The sequence below is a fragment of the Pteropus medius genome, unplaced genomic scaffold (assembly GCF_902729225.1).
Source record: "Pteropus medius unplaced genomic scaffold, Ma_sr-lr_union100, whole genome shotgun sequence".
Taxonomy (NCBI): Eukaryota; Metazoa; Chordata; class Mammalia; order Chiroptera; family Pteropodidae; genus Pteropus; species Pteropus medius.
In genome coordinates this window covers 3,289,722-3,310,282 of record NW_024346062.1, presented here as the reverse complement: position 1 = coordinate 3,310,282, position 20,561 = coordinate 3,289,722, and the positions used below count along the sequence as shown (strand labels likewise).

Genomic DNA, 20,561 nt, shown 5'->3' with positions numbered 1-20,561 from the left:
TCAGATGCAAAAAAGGAGTGGGAATGGGCCTTGAGACTTACATGAAAGTTACAGGAGAATACAGCTTTTAGTGGGCAAATGGTGAAAGGAAGGTGGATGATTAAACAGCAAAAAGCCCCAGGACACATTGGGGCTGGAATGTGAGACAAATTGTTTTCATAGATGCCACTAAAACACCTTAACAAGCCTAAAGCCCATGAAACTCAGTACAAGAGAAATTGCTTCTTCATAAGTAGCAGAATTGTTTCTAAAATGACTGTTGACATTTAGAGACATTTTCTGGCCATTCCTCAACCGTATCTATCATTAATGTATATTAGCTAAAAAAATTAAACTACATAGACGAATATGATTTTAAAAAGAAATTTCTCCGTTACCCTTTTCTAGAGATCATAGTTATAAGTTCATTGTGATTTCATCAACATGAATATGCCCAAATGCATGCATATAGATGCACACTTTTTTAAAAAATAGAAAAGTTTTTATATTCATGTATACTGTTCTCCAGCCTTCCAAATCTCCAACCTGAAAAAATAATATAGCATGGCCTTTTTTCTATGTAGATCTATCTTATTCTTTTTAATGATTACACACTGTTCTATAGTATATGCCAAATTCATTCTACATTCACTGTCTGTGAATACTCTTCAGATTGTTTCTAACAGTGCTCAATGAATATGCCTTAGTTTTCTGTAGATCAGGGTTCCGTTTTCCTGATCATTTCATACTTTCTCTAAACAAGTAATGTCTAGAGTAGTAATTAGTTTGGAGATAAAAAATGCCCTTTACTATGGAAACATACTGCTGCTTCGAATCTCCTCTTCTTTGGAAACACTTAAAGGATTTAATTGTTTGCTCGTTAACTATAAAAGGACGACTTTATGTTAACTTGAGAACAATGGACCAAAGTTTCAGCTACTGCTGCCACAGACTTGCAATTTAAAATGAAAAAGATGAGCTTCACTCGCTATATAGTAAAGAATATTATGACAATGAAAAAGATGATGTTATGTGAAGTGTTTTGAGTTTCTCTGAGGAGTAATAAATAATACTACTGTTTAAAACACAAATGTGTTACCTAAAGACTTTCTCTGATAAAAGACCATATCAAATATAAGTCATGTAGGTATTTACCTAGAGTATTTTATCTCCTGAAGCACCGATGACTGGTTGTGGACATTGCGTAAGTGCAGGAAGATGTGGTGTAGTGGGACTCATATTAGACTGTGAGTCTAATCCTACCTCCGGCACATCTGGTATTGTAGGTATAGTTAAAATTATAGTTAAAATTATAACTCACTTCTTATTGTTTTCCTGCTTTCCTTATCCTACTTCACTGCTTTGTTTTCCTGCATAGCATTTGTCACCTCCTACTTTGAATACAAATACAATCTCCTTGTTTTTTGTTTGTTTAAGGTCCATCTTCCCCAGTAAAGTGTAATCTCTGAAGGCAAAGATTTTTATCTTTCGTGTTTACTGCTACCCAGTGCTTTAAAAAGCCCCACTGTATAAATACCCACCCAGCTTTCCAATTTCTAAATTTAATTTGTAAATAGTATTTAGTCAAGACTTTTAATTTTGGGGAGATAGTGACCTCATGTTAGGTTTTTAGTACAGTGAACTCCAACTCATCTGAAATGTAAACAATTGGAAAGTTAATATTACCATCTTTTTTAAACTCTTATTTTATGGAAGACATATACTTTTTTACTCTCACCCCCTCAAATCAGGAACTTTTTCAAAAAGTCAATCTTTAAGACATAGTTTAGAGTCTGTACATCTTAAACCCAATCTCTTGCAAATTTCTGGGTTAGTGATGATAACTAATTTTAATATTGTTAATAATGTTGATTTTGATGTGCCTTAAGATCCTGAAATATCTAAAGATTCTGAAATACCTTTTGAAATTCTGGCATAGTGGGAAGCAAATTCAGTAAAATAATGGTGGCATCTTCTCTCATAAACAGTCAACAAATCACTATGTAAAATGAGTACTTGGAAAACGAGTAAAGAATAATATGAAAATGATTAAAATCAAATATAGTACCTTAATATTTTAAATGGAAAAATACTGCTTTGTAATATGTATAGGGAAAAATGTTATTAGGCAAGTATTTAATATCTCTTTTATTCATTTTAGATAAGATGGGAAAAAAACATCACATTGGGGGAACCACCAGGATTCTTACATTCTTGGTGGTGGTAAGTATCTTTTATTTTATTTTTACTAGATTTCAGTAGGCCCGTACTTATGTGTTTATGATTTCATACTTCTCTTTTATTCTTTTTCATTTCCTACAATTATTTTTTTAAAGGCAGCACTTAACAAAAAAACTTAAAACCAGCATTAGTGTTCTTTAACTTAAAGATATTACTAATGAATCAAGTAGGAATTAGGACTAGTACATGAACTCTCCAACTGTAAGTATGATTCTATATTAGTCAACTTGGGGTGCCATAATAAAATACCAGATGGCTTAAACAACAGTAATTTATTTTCTCACAGTTCTGGAGAATTGTGAGAAAATCCAAGATCAAGCTGCCAGTGTGGTCTGTTTCTGATGAGAACTCTCTTCCTGACTTGTAGATGGTTGCCTTTTTACTGTGCCCTTATATAGCAGAGAGAGGGGTGAGGCTCAGGTGTGCACTAGCCGACTAGCTCTTTGGTATCTCTCTTTAAAAGGGCATTAATTCCATCAAGAGGGCCGTATTCTCATGACTTTTCATCTAAACCTAAGAATTCTGAAGGTGGTAGTGGTGAACTTTTAGTGAAGAATAGTCCAAAAAAGTTTGAAATAATTCTATGTAGATTAAGAGATAAAACTGACTAGAAACACACAAAAAGATTGTCAGTAGTGTCAAAGGCCTAGTTGATATCATAACTTACATATTTCATTGTGGCATCTGTATGCCTAGGTATGCGACTTTTCTGCAGCAGCAATTGGTAGTCCAGGTATTTGCATGACAAGCTAACCCCCGCTTTTCATTTCTTTAATTAGAAGCATTTCCTGTTCAGTCTCATATACTCATCTCTCAGCATCTTATATAGAAGAAGCAAAAGCTCCCTTCTAGTGCCATGCATGTGGTTTCCTTGGTACGTTATTTAATGCCATCATCTTTTTAAATCTCTCTCCTGAAAACATGCCTTACTAGAAGCTCCATGGTGAATGGAACCGCACTTGGTCAGTTGTGGTTGTGGGTTTCCCTTGTTTGTCTCACATATGTCTAGCAGGAGCAGGTGCAGTCCTTTGGTTCAGGGTTGTTTCTGTATTTGGAACAACGGTTTATTGCAGTTAAGCACTATCATTGTGCTGTTTTCCTGGGGTTTGAGATCAATCTCTTGTAATGTATAATATTATAAAAGTCAGTTTTTCATTTTATATAGTATATACCTATGATATCTAGATTTAGAATGCAAATACTTAACTGTTTCTTGAATGTAATTGAGTCTTCTTGCCTGTCGACACCCTTTTATTTTCTATGTTTCCAATTAGGTCTACAAAGTGGCATAAGAAACCATTTTAGAAGTCTTCTTCTATTGGATTAGTGAGCTAACAAAGTGAGGATTTTAAGTTTTCCATTATAGAATTCTATTTTTTTTCACCTATTTCATTTCTACTCCCTTTCCCATGAATTTAACCTGTTTTTATACTATAGATGGTTGGTAATAACTCAGTGAATACTTCAGATTTTTCCTTCTGTCAGACTTTAGGTATTTTTGACTTAGCTATCAGAATGTGCAGCTCTTAAACACAATTAATAGTATTATAACCAAGCTATGTACTGGTTATAATAGCAATACAGGAGGAATACTCACATCGGCTTGGGAGAATTACGAAAGCCTGCATAGAGAAAGTGAATCTGAGTTGAGCTGAAAGTTGAGTGAAGGAAGGGTATTTGGAGAAGGAGGAATAGTTAGTATGAAGTCTTGAAAGGGATGATCATGCATTTAAGGAATGACAGATAGCTTGGACAAGTTGAATCGTAGGTGCAGTACTGTGAAGCGATAGAATATAAGGCTAGAGACAAAGGCAGAGGCCAGATTATGAAGTCCAGGAGTACATCAAGGGTTTGGACTAAAGCTCAAAGATTTTAAACAGGGTACGTAACATGTTAGATTTGTGCTTTTAGATACTCACTTGGTATCAACACAGAGATGGATTGAAGAGAGTTGAGAATAGAAGCATGTTTACATGGCAGTTGTAATTTTCCATTTGAAAGGTGATTAGGTGATGGATCCCAGATAATGAACACTGGATAGAATAGTTTGGAGGTGAAGGAGTTTTGGAGGTGAATAGTTCTCAGGTGTTACATTTGGATGGTGGGATGAACAATGATGCCATTGACTGAGGGAATATAAAGAGAGCAACAGGCTTTGGAGAAAAGACCATGATTTAGCTTGGATAGGCTAAATTTTGGGATTCCTATGTGACATTCAGGTAGAGATGCCTTATACAAAGTGAGAGATCTAGGTCTGTATCTCTGAGACAGGTCCATATCGCTTGGGAGTTATCAGCATTGACCATACTGTTGGTGAAGAGTGTTTATAAACAAAACTGCCCAGTGTAAAACATAAGAGCAGGGCCTGGGGTTGGAACTCTGGGGAAAGTCAACATTTAAGTGTGGGCGGATGAAGAGGAGCCTCAAAGGAAAATAATTGGAGGAGAATAATCAGGAGAGAATAATGTATGGGAACCAGGAAAGGCATTTAAAGGAGAGATTAAATTCTGCAGCAAGTGTAAATAAAAAGACCCAAAGATTTTTCTAAATTGGGAAGGTGAACTTTAGTGGTCTTGAGAACAATTTCAGTGGAATCGTGAAAGTGAAATTTAGAAGGCTGTTATAATTCATTTGTACAGCTAGAGGGTTACTGAGAGTAGCTGAAATGTGTGGCGGCATGTGTGGTAGTTTTAGGATTAACAATAGAGCAGGACCTAACATTCGTGTTTTAAAAATAGAATAGATTTGATCATGTATATGGATTTAGGTGGAAAGAGTGGGAGAGGTTGAAGATGTATGAAGAGAAATACACATGCACAAAAATGCAATAAAGCACAGGAGAGGTGAGAGGCAAAGGCCCTGGAAAGGAGGAGGGGAACTTCTGCCTTAAGTAAGGGATAGGGTTTGTGATTTCACTTTCTGGAACTGTTTTTCCTTATTTCTGATGTGACTTCCATTATCATAACTTTTTTTTCTTTCTGTTTGCACGATGCCTGTTGCTGTAGGCTTTCCCAAGCCTCCTGTGTTCATTGCCTTGACGTTGATCAAATCTCCTTTGAAAACTTATTGCTTGTTTGTGCACTTTAATAAAAGTTCTCAACTCTTCCATGAATTTCAGAAATAGAAATGCCAGGAAACTTCTTTCCTCTGAAATTAATGTTCTTTTCAATTTGTGTAATTTAAAAATATACACTTTGAAAAACTTTATATTTAAAGTTTTAATGGCAGAAACTATATCTTTTTTTAAATTTAATATTATATATGTAAAATACCTTTTGGAAAAACTGTGGGCCAATGTATCTATATCCTGAAATTAAATATATATAACATTACGGAGAAAATAAATCAATAACTAAGATTATTATGAGAAATCAGTTTCTTTCACCTGGGAGTAGAAGGTCAAATATTGCATGTGAAAATAACAGCATTGAAATTAGTCAACTGGCTCACTAGAATGGTATGATATTTATATTTGGCAGGATATTTCTTACTCATCTTGTACATGTTGACTGTAATAGGCATTTTGTAGCTAATTATTTATTTGAATTAAGTTAAACTAAACAATAATATAAGACAGTGTAGGCAACAACTAAGATAGGAGTTTAACCATAGTGAGAAGAGAATAAAAAGTGTTAGCAAGAGAGAAAGCAAAGAGCAGAGATGGTCAGACTGTAGAGAAAAAGTGAAATGTGTCCGGGAGAAGAGGAAAGGAATGTGGGTACAGGGGAAAATCTACTGGGGAGAAGACATTGTAAAAAACTGATGGAATCTTTCACTAAATGCAAATAATTAAAAAGGACATTGAAGCAAATTTTACTCAGTTAATAAGAAAACTTTTTTTTTTCTGGACAAACTATCTATATGAGACTTTCCTAGAATATTTTTTAGTACTTTTACACTTCTTCTAAAAATACTTTTGCATATACCTATACAAAAGCCTGTAAAATACATAGCAGATATTTCTCTTATCACATAAAGAAACTAAGAAACAAAACTATTTGCTCAGAGTCAAATTTAGAATTACAACTGCAGTTTCCTGAATTGCGACCAGGGCTTGTCTCTGCAACAGGTATTATTTCTTAAACACCGAGCAGAATTTAGTGGCCCACTGTTAATAAGACCATTAATTACAGTTCCTTTTTGAGCATCATGAGTGATTAATTCCAGACTAAGTAGATATAAATGGGACTCAGAAGAGACAACTCTTAGATTTGTGCTTTTAGAAACTCACTTGAGTCTAGTCTATATTGAGTCTAGTCTATATTGAGACATACGTGGATCACTGGCAGCTGCTGGTAGCATGAAGGGATAGTTGCCATAGGATACTCAGGAAATGAGATAGAGTACAAAGGTCAAAGGCAGGATAACAAAGTGTTTGCTATCTTATATGGGCCAGGTATCTACCACATTCTTATAATAGCCGATGCTGCTCAGACTAACAGAGCTGTATAAACCTGTCATAACCAGCATAAAGCATCTTGAAATAAGAACTCAATACCATACTCACATTAGAGACATAATAATGGAAGAATTAAAAAGTTCAAGTCCAGCTCTGCTGCTAACTTAACTGTGTGACCTGTAGGTAAATTATTTAACCTTCCTAAGCCTCATTTCCCTCATCCATAAAATGGGTACAATAATAGGATTAAATACTAAATATGTAATGCTTAGTATATGATGCTTGAATTTAGCACGTATTTATTAAATGTAAGCTATTTTGATACTTAAAATATGAATTTATCACTAATCCAGGAGTATCGTGAAAATTTTATAATAGAAATAGAAAATTAATGCTTGCATTTTAAAAAGTATAAGTAATACTAAGGAATAAGCCAGGTATGTGTATATGGAGATTCAAAGGTGATGAGCAGGTACATGTACATTTCATGTAAAACCCTCCTTAGTCTTCTGAATTGATAATATTCTTTAATATGGTTTGTGAATAACTAATGTTCATTGATAATGGAGCCAAAGAGAAAGAACTTCTTTAGTTATTCAGACTTGTTCTTATAATAACAGGGCTTGCTCTTCAGAAAAAGATGTTTTCCTCAAAGATTGTTTTTCTCCTTTTAATTTTTATTTTCAGATAGTCCTAGACCTGGCCAATGGCGTAAAGGTTATATAGTTATGTTTGCATCCCATCTTCCGGGACACATCTGGCCTGTTTGTTCACCCTTGTAGACTACTCAGACAATCATTTTGCTTTCTAGGTTCCCTAGAGGTATTGACAGCTAGCTTAGTCATTTCAGCTCATATCCTCAGGATAGAAGGAAAACAATATTTGGATGAGAATCCTCAATTTGGGAATCCTTTGTTTTCCTTTGATTTATGTGGGGAAAATTTTAATAAGAAATAATACAAGAGCAAAGATTGTAATACTTTGCTAGTTTTGTTTCTCTGTCATTTTCATTTGTAAAATACCAAATTTTCACTTGTTTTTGCTTAAGAATAAAAAGACTGTGTAAATCTAAAGCATTATTCATGATGATGAATTCACCACATATCAAGGATAATATTTTGGTTTCAAGCTTAGTAGATATAGGGATTAAAGGAATTGAAAAGATTCTTAATTACCAGCATCTCAGGTTGTAGAGAAAAAAGTTTCTGTCTTGATCACTGTAGACTTTGTAACACAGTTCGAAATCAAGACTTGCGATGCCTCCAGCTTTGTTCTTTTTTCTCAAGATTGCTTTGGCTATTCAGGGTCTTTTGTGGTTCCATCCAAATTTTAGGGTCGTTTTTCCTGTAAAAAAAAATACCATTGGAATTTTGATAGAGATTGCGTTGAATCTGTAATTGCTTTGAGTATTATGGACATTTTAACAACATTAATTCTTCTAACGTGCGGCATGAGATAGCTTTCCATTTGTGTCTTCTTCAGTTTCTTTCATCAGTGTCTTATAGTTTTCAGTGTATAGATCTTTCACCTCCATGGTTAAATTTATTCCTAGGTATTTTATTCTTTTTGATGCAATTGTAAATGGAATTGTTTCTTAATTTCTCTTTCTGATAGTTTGTTGTTAGTGTATAGAAACTAAACAGATTTTTGTATAGAGAATCTGTATTCTTCAACTTTACTGAATTCATTTATTAGTTCTAATAATTTTTTTGGTGGAATCTTTAGTAATTTGAATCTTTTTGTTTGTTTGTTTTTAGTCCATCTAGCTAAAGGTTTGAAGTTTTTGATTTTTTCAAAGAACCAACTTTTATTTTCATTAATATTTTTCTGTTGTTTTTTATTCTCTATTTCATTTATCTCTACTCATCTTTATTACTTCCTTCTGCTAGCTGTGGGTTTAATTTGTTTTTCTTTTCCAATTTCTTAAATTTTAAAGTTAGGTTGTTGATTTAAGATGTTCCTTGTTTTTTAATGTAAGCGTTTATAGCTTTAAATTTCCCTCAGCACTGTTTTTGCTGCTACCCATATGTTTTGGTATGTTGTATTTTTATTTTATCTCTAAGCATTTTCTAATTTCCTCTGTGATTTTTTTCTTAGATCCATTGAAAGTATGTTGTTTAATTTCTGCGAATTTGTGAATTTTTCAGTTTTCCTTCTGTTATTGATTTCTAACTTCATCCCATGTAGTTGGAGAAGATACTTTGTATAATATCTATCTTTTAAAATCTATTGAGACTTAATTTGTGCCCTAACATATGGTCTGTCCTGGAAAATGTTCCATGTGCACTTGAGAATGTGTGTATTATTGTTGTTGGATAGAGTGTTCTGTATGTATCCATTAGATGCAGTTGATTTATTGTGCTGTTTAAGCCCTCTATTTCTTTGCTTATCTTCTTCTTGGTTGTTCTGTCTATTATGAGAATGGAGTATTATGTCTGTAACTATCATTGTAGAACTGTGTATTTCTCCCTTGGGTAAATGTCTTTAAAAGGATATAGTCCTTTACTTTTATTCAAGGAAATAATGTATAGGTAATGTAGGATTGTTAGAGATGCTACATATAAAGTTATTCTATTTTACTAACATTTTTTATTATCCCTTATCTCCATCTTGTAAACCTTTGACCTCCCATTAAATCCATAAAGGGGAAACTTAAAAATAGCAGTGGACCAATGTTACTATTCTAAGATAAATATTAATTATATGTATGTAAATAATTATTTACAATATTTATTTAATAACTTTTAGAGCATACTCCAATAATAAATTATTATTTTTCTTTCAGTAAATTTTATAAGACAAACTTTTTAAAGTAATATTGGAATAATTTTTTAAGAGAAATCTTATGGTATTTGCTAGGAAATTAGGAAACAAGAAGAGATATTAAGGTGTTTGTCATAATATTGCATATAATATTGTATATTTCAATGTAATTGGAAGACTACCATTATAAAATTTTGGTTTTAAGATCTTTGACATTCTTTAAGAACATGAATATAGGAATAGTTGCAACATACTGTAATTCATAACACACCTGATCCAAATGTAAAACTTTTAGCTGTATTCTTTTATGTCTATAATTCTTATACCTTTTATTCCAAAAGTGACATAAGGAAGCCAAATAAAACTTTTAACTGCTATCACTCTCCTAAAAAATTGACATTTACTTAAATTATTTTGACCTTTAATTGTTTTCTTTGTATTTCTTGCTTATTGTAAAAATTTAAAAGGAAATAAATGCCACTACTCAACCTTTTATATTTTTCACCTCGGATGGTTATCTTATTTTACTGAGTTAATTGTGCCATACAGACTACAGAATGGTTTCACCTAGCTGAGGAGAGATCCAGGCTAAATGAGACTTCAAGGGTCAAAACAAAGAGACCAGGTTTAATGTACCAAGTTTTACTGTTAATATTGCCCTCAGCACAATGACCTGTCTTAACAATATATATGAATTTTGAGTTTTTATGCAAACTAATTATAACAATATTATTAATAATATGCTTGCTATATGTCGGACACTTTTTGTTATATAACTTAATTTTCTCAAAACCTCATTTCATAGAGAAAGATATTGTGTTTTTAATCTGTTTAAGCAACTTGAGCTAATAATTAGTAGGGCTGGCTTATCACCAGTATTTTTAGACATTTGCTTTCCTGATTTTTGAATTACTTGCTCATGCTCATAGTTAATTTTATAGATGAAAGAATGACTAGAGCCACGTGTCTTATAAGCAGTATAATTATTTCTTCTCGACCAGTTTCATCTTACTTTTTCCTATTATTCTTGAATAGTAGGGAAAAAAGCTAGCATGGATGTTTTAATTTTCAAAATCACTAACCTATTTTGGTAATTTCAAAGGAAAAGGAAAAGAAATTTTAAGAAAGTATATTTGTTTGACCAATGTGATTTAATGGTCAGAGTATCGGCTTTGGACAACAAAGTTATCTTGAAAAAATTAATGAACTACTTTGTTCTTTAATGACTAAATTATGATTTTTTTACTGTTTTAATCATGGGAAAGTTGTGAAAAGTATAATTATTTCAATCATGTGTTTAAGTCATGTAAATAGATAATTAAGAATGATAGTTTTAAATATTTTTAAAAATTATTTTATCCTCTTTGAAAAATCTTATTAACATTTCTGAATGATGGCTAGGTTATACCCTAGTATTACATGAAGAGCCTTACCTGAATTTAAGACTTTCGAGGACATATTTATCCTGAAGGAAATATATTTTGTATAAAGAATAATTTATGTTTTCTATTTTTAGAATTGACCTGTCATTTGACATTATATGATTTTCCTAATGTTACTATAATTACTTTTTTAGTGTATTTTGGGATCTATACTGTGCAGCTCCAGAAAGACGGGAAACATGTGAACATTCAAGTGAAGCAAAAGCCTTCCATGATTATGTAAGTTAATGTATAATTTTGCTGTTGTATTGTCAGTTTTCTTTTTAACCACTGCTCTTGCTTGCAAAATGCATTGGAGCACCTATTTTCTTTTGGAACTTAAGAAATTGATCTTTTTATCTTGAAAAATAGGCTCATAACTTTAAATGTGAATTATAAATGGGTGTTTGAGTCTTGTTGAAGAAACTTAGAATAAGAGAGTAGTCCTAATTCGAAGCTATTAAAAATATTTCTTATCTTTAAGTACGTCTGATTTGTGAAATTTTAGGTTTATAAAAATTAATTGGTAATTATTTACTTCACAAAAAGAGTCATCGTAAGAATTCTGTAAATGATAAGCTTCTCTTTTGCACATGAGATTTTGAATATATTCAGAAATACTATATTCTTATTTTGCAACTTTTGGTTATATGTCATAAGAGCTTTGACGTTCCTTAAGAACATAAAAATAAGAATTGCAATCATAAGGCTAAATATCCCCTTCGCTGAATTCAGTTTTAAAGTAAAATTTATTGTGAATTAAAGGAAATACAAGATGGGAGAGAAACTGATTTTGTGCAAAAATGAAAATGTGATTTTTTTTTTTTTAAATTGTTAAACAAGGGTAGTGGACTGTTCTTAGCTAGGTGATGTATATGGAATTTCTTTTTTTAGAAGAACCACAAATGTGATTTTAGGGAGTTGATGGTATTAGGGAGTAGAATTGTAGAAAAAAGAAAAAAGAGGGTTGGGAAACAAAAAAATTGGAGGAGGGGAATTGCCTTTAAGAATGAGGAGATGGTATTGTCAAGGGGCTTGGAAAATACCGTGTTTGCAGAACTGACTATAAAAGGAGGACAGATTGAGGTTTGGACTGAGGAAATCCAGTTTCATTGGTTTGGAGGAAATATCTGTAGCTAAAACTTAACCAGAGGGATACTGGTTAACTTGATAGAAGAGAGGCATCATTCTCTGTAAATAGCCTTAAAAACCAGAACCAGGGCTCAAAAGGGAAAAAGACCTTGTTCTTCCAATGAAAATACTTCCGTCTTATACTGAAGAATAAAAATAGCTGGAAGAATTATAATGCCAAAAGTAGCACAAGGAAGAGTATGTTTTAAGAGAAGTGAAAATCTCAAGCATCTGGCAGGGACTGTGTAACATTTGAAATGTGTACTAAACTCTTTAAAGTCAGATTGCTCATGATTACCTTATCAGATATTGATTGTACTCATAAAGCGTGTTATGTACTAAACAATAGCTCTTGGGGACAAAGTGAGTGAAATGGGTGCTACTGAATATAAAGAAAAAGTAGAGAAAAGGTAGATAAGGCAGGACTCATGGCATAGTATTTATCTGAACAATCTCATTTTCCTTTTTTTCCCTTGGGTAATGGCAGAAAATAAAGCAGAGAGCCAACCATGAGGAATATAAGAAATCTGACTAGAGAACACTATTCCATCTCATTTCTCTCTTATACCATGAAAGACATGCCTAGGTTTGGCCTGCCAGTCATGAGAAAAGTTTTTGCAATATATACTAATTTTGACAACTAGATGGCATTAGTTACACCAGTGTTCTACTCTAAGGGACATATAATATTTGTAGATCTACATTTAAAAAAATTATATAAGTACTTTTCCAAATTCCATTGTGTAGAAGGATGCATGCTACTGTTCACCATGGAAATCTTATAAGTAACATGAATTAATTTAGCATCTCTATCTTAAAGTATTAGATAAATCATCATTGCTGTCATAGCCATTATCGTCATCGTCGTCGTCATCATCATCATCATCATCATCATCATCATTTTGCATTTATAAGGCACTTCCAATATTTCAGATTATTCAAACTTATTAGCTTTTGAAGCCCACTTGAATATTTCAAAGTTTTTGAAAATGAGCATTGACCAGAGGTAGGAGTGAAATTACAGTAGATTTTTTTTTCATGGTTTAAAGCAATAGTTATTATTGCTCATGAGTACAGTAGATTTTAAAGGAAGAACAATGCCTTACAATGTAATCTGGTCCTAAGAAACTATAGTTTTAAAAAAGATCAATATTTGGTTTTTTAATTCATTATGAATATTAGCATGTTTTATCAGTTGTTTCAGATTTTTATTTTAAATATTAATTTTAAGAGATTTAATTTATTCCTAGATAGCATTTTTATTATTCCTTCGAGCCAATTTATTTTTAGTGGTAATACATCTCCAAATTTTTTTAAATGGAGGTTAGTGAAAAGATTGAATTTGGCTCACATAATTTTTTATTACAATTGAATTTTTAGAAATACATTTGTCTTCCTTAGCATACCTTTATGGTAATTTTCATAAGTTGCATTTCCTGAATTCTTAATAGTATACAATTTCTGTAAATGATCAAAATAACTCATGTTTAAGTGTATAAACACAAGAGTTTGAAAGACTCAGGGAAGAAAATGGGAAATAGAAACACAATAAGATTTTGATAAAATTCTAGAATGCTATATTCCTGTACTAGGATTGACCTGGAACCATTTCTGTTATGGTAATGAATATGTATACCTACTGAATTTCAAGGTCCTTCTCAAGGAAGCGTCCTGAAAAAATTTTTCGTCATTAGTTGCATCTTTAAAGTAAAAAAAAAAAATACTCATGTATAAATTGTGATATGTTTAAAGAGTAGTCTTGTTATTTTATAGTCTCTGCTTATCTGTAAGATAGAATAGGTAATAAAAGATAAACTACTTTTTTTGAAGAAATAGTGGAGGCATAATGAGTAAATAATGAATAATCCTTTGATTTAAAAATAGGCTAAAATGTTAAAAGTGATTACTTTTGGATATTGGGATTTTGCCTGAGTTTTATTTTTGTCTATATTTCTGTATTTCCTAAATATCTGTAGTTAACATTAATTTCATATTCAAGAAAGTTACTTAAAAGCAGATTAAATTTTACCTTTCAGGGAGCTCCAATCTCTCTTCTGAAATTAAAAAATAAAAAAACTTAGTAAAATAAAAGTTAAATTTGAGATGGTCATATGTTTTCATACCATCTTGTTATACACTAAAGTATTTAGCATTTTTCATGAAAGACTGGGCACATATTAAAAGAGATACCTATAAACTGAATAGATGTAATTTTGAGCTATTCTATAATTTTTAATAACCTTTTTTTATTTGGTAATTATCCCAGAAATCTTTTTGGCTTTTTGTTTTTAAAAATTTGGTTTTTATTTTCTGACTATTGCCTCTTTAGAGTATGGATTTTTGTCACTTTATTATCTTATTTCCAGATGGTTATAGATGTAGCGTTAATATCTTTTTCCTTGAAAAATCACCCCATGCATACTTATGAGAAAAAGAGAAAAAGGGAAAAAACAGTCTATGGCCATGCCACCCTGAAAGTGTCTGATCTCATCTGATCTCGGAAGCTAAGCAAGGTCTGGCCTGGTTAGTACTTGGATGAGAGACCACCTAAGAATACCGGGTGCCGTAGGCTTTAAAAAAGAAAGAAAAAAAAAATTTCAGATGCATAAAACTTTGATCGTCTTGCATTTATATTTAAAATACATTAACTTAAATATTTAGCCATCGTATGCAATGCTAAATGTAAAATAATAATACATGTAGAAATCAGTAGTTAATAGTGTGTAAGGATGCACTTTTGGATGGCAAAGCTATAAAAAACACAAGGAAATGATTACAAATCAGGATAACGGTTACTTATGGAAGGTGGAAAGAAGTTGTAACTGGGATGCAGCTCATGGAAAAGGCTTCTGGGGTGGTTGGCAAAGTTCTGTTTTTCCTGACCACCGTGGTGGTTACTTTATAATAGCCATGTGTGTGCTTTATAACGTTTCATAGTGCCATAAATTAATTTTGTGTGGTTTTCTATATATTTAAAATTCTTTTTAAATAATAAGATTTTTAAATACAGTCGAGATGATTAACTTTAGAAAAAGAATACGCACAGTAGTTTCTAATGTGTTTCCAGGCATTGTTGTTGTTCACTCTTGAGAATTGATGGCAGAAAATGTAGGAATGATCTCCAAACGAATCTGTTTCTTCTCTGTATGAAGATGTCTACCTGATGATTTTCCACAGGGAAGTAGGAAATAAGATCAGAAATATTGGAGGAAAATTTAATAATTAGGAATTTATCTTATAGGAGAATATAGAGGTTTCACTGTAGAACAATTATTTTGCTACATGGCTGGGAAATATCTAGCTTTGCCCTGTTATTTTTATCCTGAGTGTAAATCAAATTCATCTGAGCTGTAAAATTATTATTATATATTGAATTATTATCATTAAAAAGTAAACCATCATCTCAAGTGATTAAAAATAATACCTAAAAATAACTTGTAAAGTTTATTGTACTAGCTTTTATTTTCTCCCCATTAGCGTGTTTTTATTTTACTCTGAAATCACAGGAAATGCTTTTATGTGGAGTTAATTAATGTTAACTAGATCTTTTTTCTTCTACAGCTTAACATAGAGTTGTTTTATTTAAAAACTTATTTCTGATTTCATCTATTTCAAAAAGATTTAGGAAAAGTATCAATATCTACTACTAAATTTTTAATGAAAAACATATACAGTGATTATAATTTTAGTTCCCTGGTATGAATGGAATATTTCTTAATTGTCCTAAAGCAAAGATAGAGCCAAAATATATTATTGCTTTAGTGCGATGGTAATGAAATCATGTAATTACAATGACCTCTTTGAGAGCAGAGAATTAGATTCATTCTTCTCTGGAGTCTGTCAAATAATAGATGTTCAATAAATATTAACATAATGTAGTAGTCTGGGAAATGAGAAATATTTCAAATAATTCAAATGCTCAGGTAAAATGATATTCTTGAGTCAAAATTGTTAATAACATGTTGCTGCTTTTTGCATTCTTGCCTAAGAGAGTGTTTATGACATCTAGAAAGAATTATGCTACAGGTTCATAATGATGGGATAGTTTAAAGATGATATAAAACATGTGATATATATATAAAGTAATAGAAGAAAGTTTTATTTAGACCTCATGATGATTTTTTACAAATAATCATATTTTCAGAAAGTACTTTCATAGAAACTACTGCAGAGAATGAGGTACATTCTTTGCTATGATCCGTAACATTCTCTGTGTCCTTCCTTAATGTCTCTGTATATTAGACATTTGTAATGGGATGTTTTCTCTAATAATCTGTGAACTTCCTCAGGGAATAAGCTTTGTTTCATTTGTCTTTTTCATTCCTGATTCCTGGCATGGTGCCTGACATGAGATGTTCAAGTCACATTTGGTGTTTACATAAATTTGTGATTAAATAAAGTATTATCTAATAAGTATTTATCATTTCTTATCCTAATATAACTGAATATGTGGTTGCAGGAGGGCATTTAATGCTATTTTTATTCACTTTGTATTTCAAAACAAATTAAGATAAGGCAGTAACTTGTAAAGACATAACAAGTGATTTAAAGCAGGTAGTAGAGGCTTTATCTCTTGGGAAGCACTAGGGAATGTAGCCGTGAACGAAATATAGTCCCTAACCTCATGGGCTTACCATCTAGCAAAAGAGACCTTTCTCAAAATGTTTAAATATCAAATAGTAAAATACATGTAGAGAGATACAGTATAGTATTATATTGCTGTATCAAAATTTATAGATATATAAGAATATGGAGAGAGTAAGTGCACATTACTTTTGATGTGTATTTAGATTTTGGCATGTAGTAGGCATAATTAGTAAATGCTTGAGTGAATGAATAGTGTCAAATTGGGCCATAATTCTCCTAAACAATCCATGTAAACTAGAGTTCTTATAGGCTAGGAACAATAAAGTTACATGTAAAATTCATTAAGGTGATCAGAACTGTTGTAGGTATATAATGTTTATCAGTAAATATAAAGGCTGTTGTTCACCTCAGTGGGTAGAGATATAATGAGATATATAATTTTTTTGCCTTATTCTTATCTGCCACATTATTATTGCCCTTGTTTTCATTTCTGTAGGATCCAACTTAATTTCTTTTACCATATATAAATCTTATAAACCTCCTTATATTCTTTCTAGCATAAGGTAAGTTGTTTACTTCCTTTGTTTCGTTTTTGTGGGAGCTGTGCTGGTTTGAAGAAGTACATTCACCACTTTACCTGTGGGGTGTGTGTCTCTCTATTTCCAGCTTGTCATTGGTTTGCTAGGATTGCTTCTAGGTGGCATGTAAGTACTGTTAATAACTGTATCAGCTATTTTTCCTATTTCTATTGATCCTCAGGTTTCCCATAGGGCAATATGTTATTTCAGTCATTTGATGGGCAACATGAATAAAGGGAGACAATCAAGGAAAATGTAGAGCATTGCGGAAGAATTCTTCAGTTAAAATTTTTTTACAGTAAAATTTACAGAATTATATAGAAACTGTGAAATCCATAAAAAATAAGTAAAGAAACTGTATGGAAAAGAGAAAAAGAAACAAAACAGGGATGACTTTATTTACAATTAGTTTCATTGTGAAAAATAATATACTGTTCCAAATTGTGTATTTTAAAGGAAGGATATTTTAAGCCTCTTTCTACCACTAAGGTATTCATTTATTATTAAAAGCTAATTTCTGGTAAATGAAAAGATGAATATGAAAAAACCTTTATTCTTACTATTTTTAATGCTAATGTTACACTGCCTTATGATTATGTTGCCAATAGCATCATAACATTAAAAAAAACAGAAATATGATACTCTTTCAAAAATAGCACACATTTCTAGCTTACTATTAGAGATATGAAATTTATAAATTTATATGTCATATAAAATAAGTTATTTGGGGTATTTTTAAAAGGAAAAGTGAAATATATCTACATACTTTAGATCCGTAGAGTCATTTCTGTAGCCATTTTGTTTACTTTTTATACATTATACCTTTCATTTACTATGATTTCGTTTTGGACAACTTAGAAAAGTGAAAGTTTCTGTCTGTTTTTATTCCTTTTCCCTTTGTTTTGAAGGAAAGAAACTAAAAACAGTGGTAAAACTCATGTTCCACTTATCCCAATCCATAATTTTGAATTATTTTTGTGGTTTTTTGGTTTTGGTGGGCATTGGTTCTGAGGTTAGAGGTTCATATCTCTTTTTTTAAAAAAACAAGTGCTTCACAATTTTAAGTAGTATGCTTTGACAGGATATATGCTAGGAGTTTAGTAGTTACTTATCCAAGATAATGAATGGGGCTATAATGGTGTGACACTCCTTTGTACTAATAACAATGAGTTATTTGTTTTCATAGTTCATGACATGTTTATAAATTTGATTTCATTTATTTAGAGTATCGCTTGTTTTTTTAACATATATTGGTCACATATATTCCTCTGCCTCCTGGGTTTACAACTACAAACAACTACTATTATAATACAAGGAATTATTTTACAGCCAGCCACAGTAGCTAGATATTATCAGTTCTCAAAGATCAGGTGCTAACTTCTTAATTTTGGAATTCTCTAGAAGGAAAGCCTCAGAATCTCTTGAAAATAAAGGTACCAATATTTTTCAGGTAGATTTAAGCTTTTTCTTATCAAAATCAAACTTAAATTTAAAATGTTTATGGTATATTACATTAAAATATCTAGATTTTTATAGAATAGAGTACAATTACTAACAATTCTATGCAGGATTATCATGGAGGGATGTGATTTTTTGGAAGTGATTTTGATAGAAATATCATTTCTTTATTAATTCTTGAGAACCCATTTATGTACAAGTTACTTTGATTGAGGCTATGGGAAGGGCAAAGATTTATAAATATTTGTCCCTTCAAGGGTTTATAATCTATTCGGAGAAGTCAGTGAGCTATATATCATGTGTTAATTGCTATGAGTATAATATAGATAATAACTGCTAAATTGTATGAGTTTAGACACTATGAATATGCACTAGTCTTTGTATGATTTGAACAAGAAAAGATGGGTAGGGGAAGGTATATCAGAGAAACTGGCTGATGTTGGAACAATGTAAGGTATATTTAAAGAGTAGTAAGCAGAGCTTTGTGACCAGTTCAGAAAAATCAAAGACAGGATCAATACTTAGCTAACATGGTAGAATTTTCAAACTGTAAGGAAACTATGAAAATTTCCTTTTCATTGGTTTCATGCTGAGTCCTCTGACTTTTGGGGTACATTAGAAGGGCCATAGATGGTGCCCAGTAGTGAGAAGGGAGAGAACACCCTACAAGAGAGGCTCTTGGCCTCCTTCTATTTTAAACAGAGCAGATCAATTCTCACCCTTTCTGAATTCTTTTTATTTCCTCCTTCTAATTATATGGCATCTCCATTTAGTCATACCACAAATGAACCTTCTTTTATTCCCCTTTATTGCTCTTCTCCTTTATCTCCAAGTGGTCATCAAAACCAGTTATTTCCACTGCCTAAACATTTCTTACACATGTCTTCTCTCTAATCCACTGCAGATGTGTTAGTTTAAGTCTTCTTCAGTGTTCCAACAGCATTACAACAGCTGTTTCTGTGTCTGGCTCCCCTCTACTTCCTCAGGATTCAAGAGCCCTCTTTCAAGGTTTCTTGGTAAAACTCTTAAATAAGCAACTTTAAAAAAAAACTTTGTATATGTTTATATCAGGTAAAATGATATTCTTGAGTCAAAATTGTAAATATATATAAATATTTATATGTAAATATATGCAAATATATGTAAATATGTATATATTTACAGAATCGGAATCCAAAACAATCCAAAAACTGTAAATAAAAAACTTTGAAAACTACTTATTTGGTCCAACCTAGTTATTTCACTAGATAAGGACCTTGGTATCCAGAGAAGTAAGGGATATGTCATTGCTTAATAATCAAGTAAGATTTAGCCAAGAAAACTCAGGTTTTCCAAATTTTCATTGAGTACTTTTTCAACTATACTAGATGAAACTTTTGTTCTGTCTTCAGTGGAGAGTCATTTTTTGAGCATATTCAAAAAATAATAAATTACATATTAGGATGATTAATCTGAGGGCATCGTGTCAGAGGAACTGAATTAAGGAAAAGAACTAAAGACAAAGAGGATGAGAAGGTTCTCCTAATTGTCTTGTTAAAAAGCAAACAAATTTGAAAATAAAGAATGAAAATGAAATAAAAAGAATGAGATTATCTAGTTGTAAGGATTGAGGAAGAGAGAAAAATTAAAAATAATTTGTAGTTAACATTACTGAGTAACTGAGACCTGTGACACCATTTAGCAGAAATCTGAAATTTGGAAGGAAGGACATAGAGAAAGTAGGTTCGGCTATAGAAGAGGATTAAATTAATTAGGGAACAAGGGTAAAATAAGAAATGAGGCTTGGGGATGCAGGTTTAGAAAAAATGCTCATATTTAGGAGCAGTAGGAAGAAGGAGCTATCATTAAGACAGGGGAAATACAACACAATGAGAGGTGAATACTTATCACACTAACTAGACTGACTTAGCATGACTGGTGTGTTCTCTCACCCAGTAAATTTACTGAATCTGTTCACTCTTTTAGGATGCTTCCAAGTTGAATTCTACATCCCAGGGCAACAAA

At 31.8% G+C, this 20,561-nt stretch overlaps 1 protein-coding gene and 1 pseudogene across 6 annotated transcripts in view; both read left to right on the top strand.

The window, feature by feature from the left end:
* SSBP2 (single stranded DNA binding protein 2) overlaps positions 1-20,561 on the top strand; it is a 245,763-nt gene that overhangs the window by 74,204 nt on the left and 150,998 nt on the right. For all 6 annotated transcript variants that reach the window (XM_039874974.1, XM_039874972.1, XM_039874971.1 and 3 more), the window contains exons 3-4: positions 2,141-2,202; positions 10,959-11,043. In XM_039874974.1, coding sequence (XP_039730908.1) covers positions 2,141-2,202; positions 10,959-11,043 — 147 coding nt within the window. The remainder of the gene's footprint in view (positions 1-2,140; positions 2,203-10,958; positions 11,044-20,561) is intronic.
* Positions 14,388-14,506, top strand: LOC120612731 (uncharacterized; annotated as a pseudogene).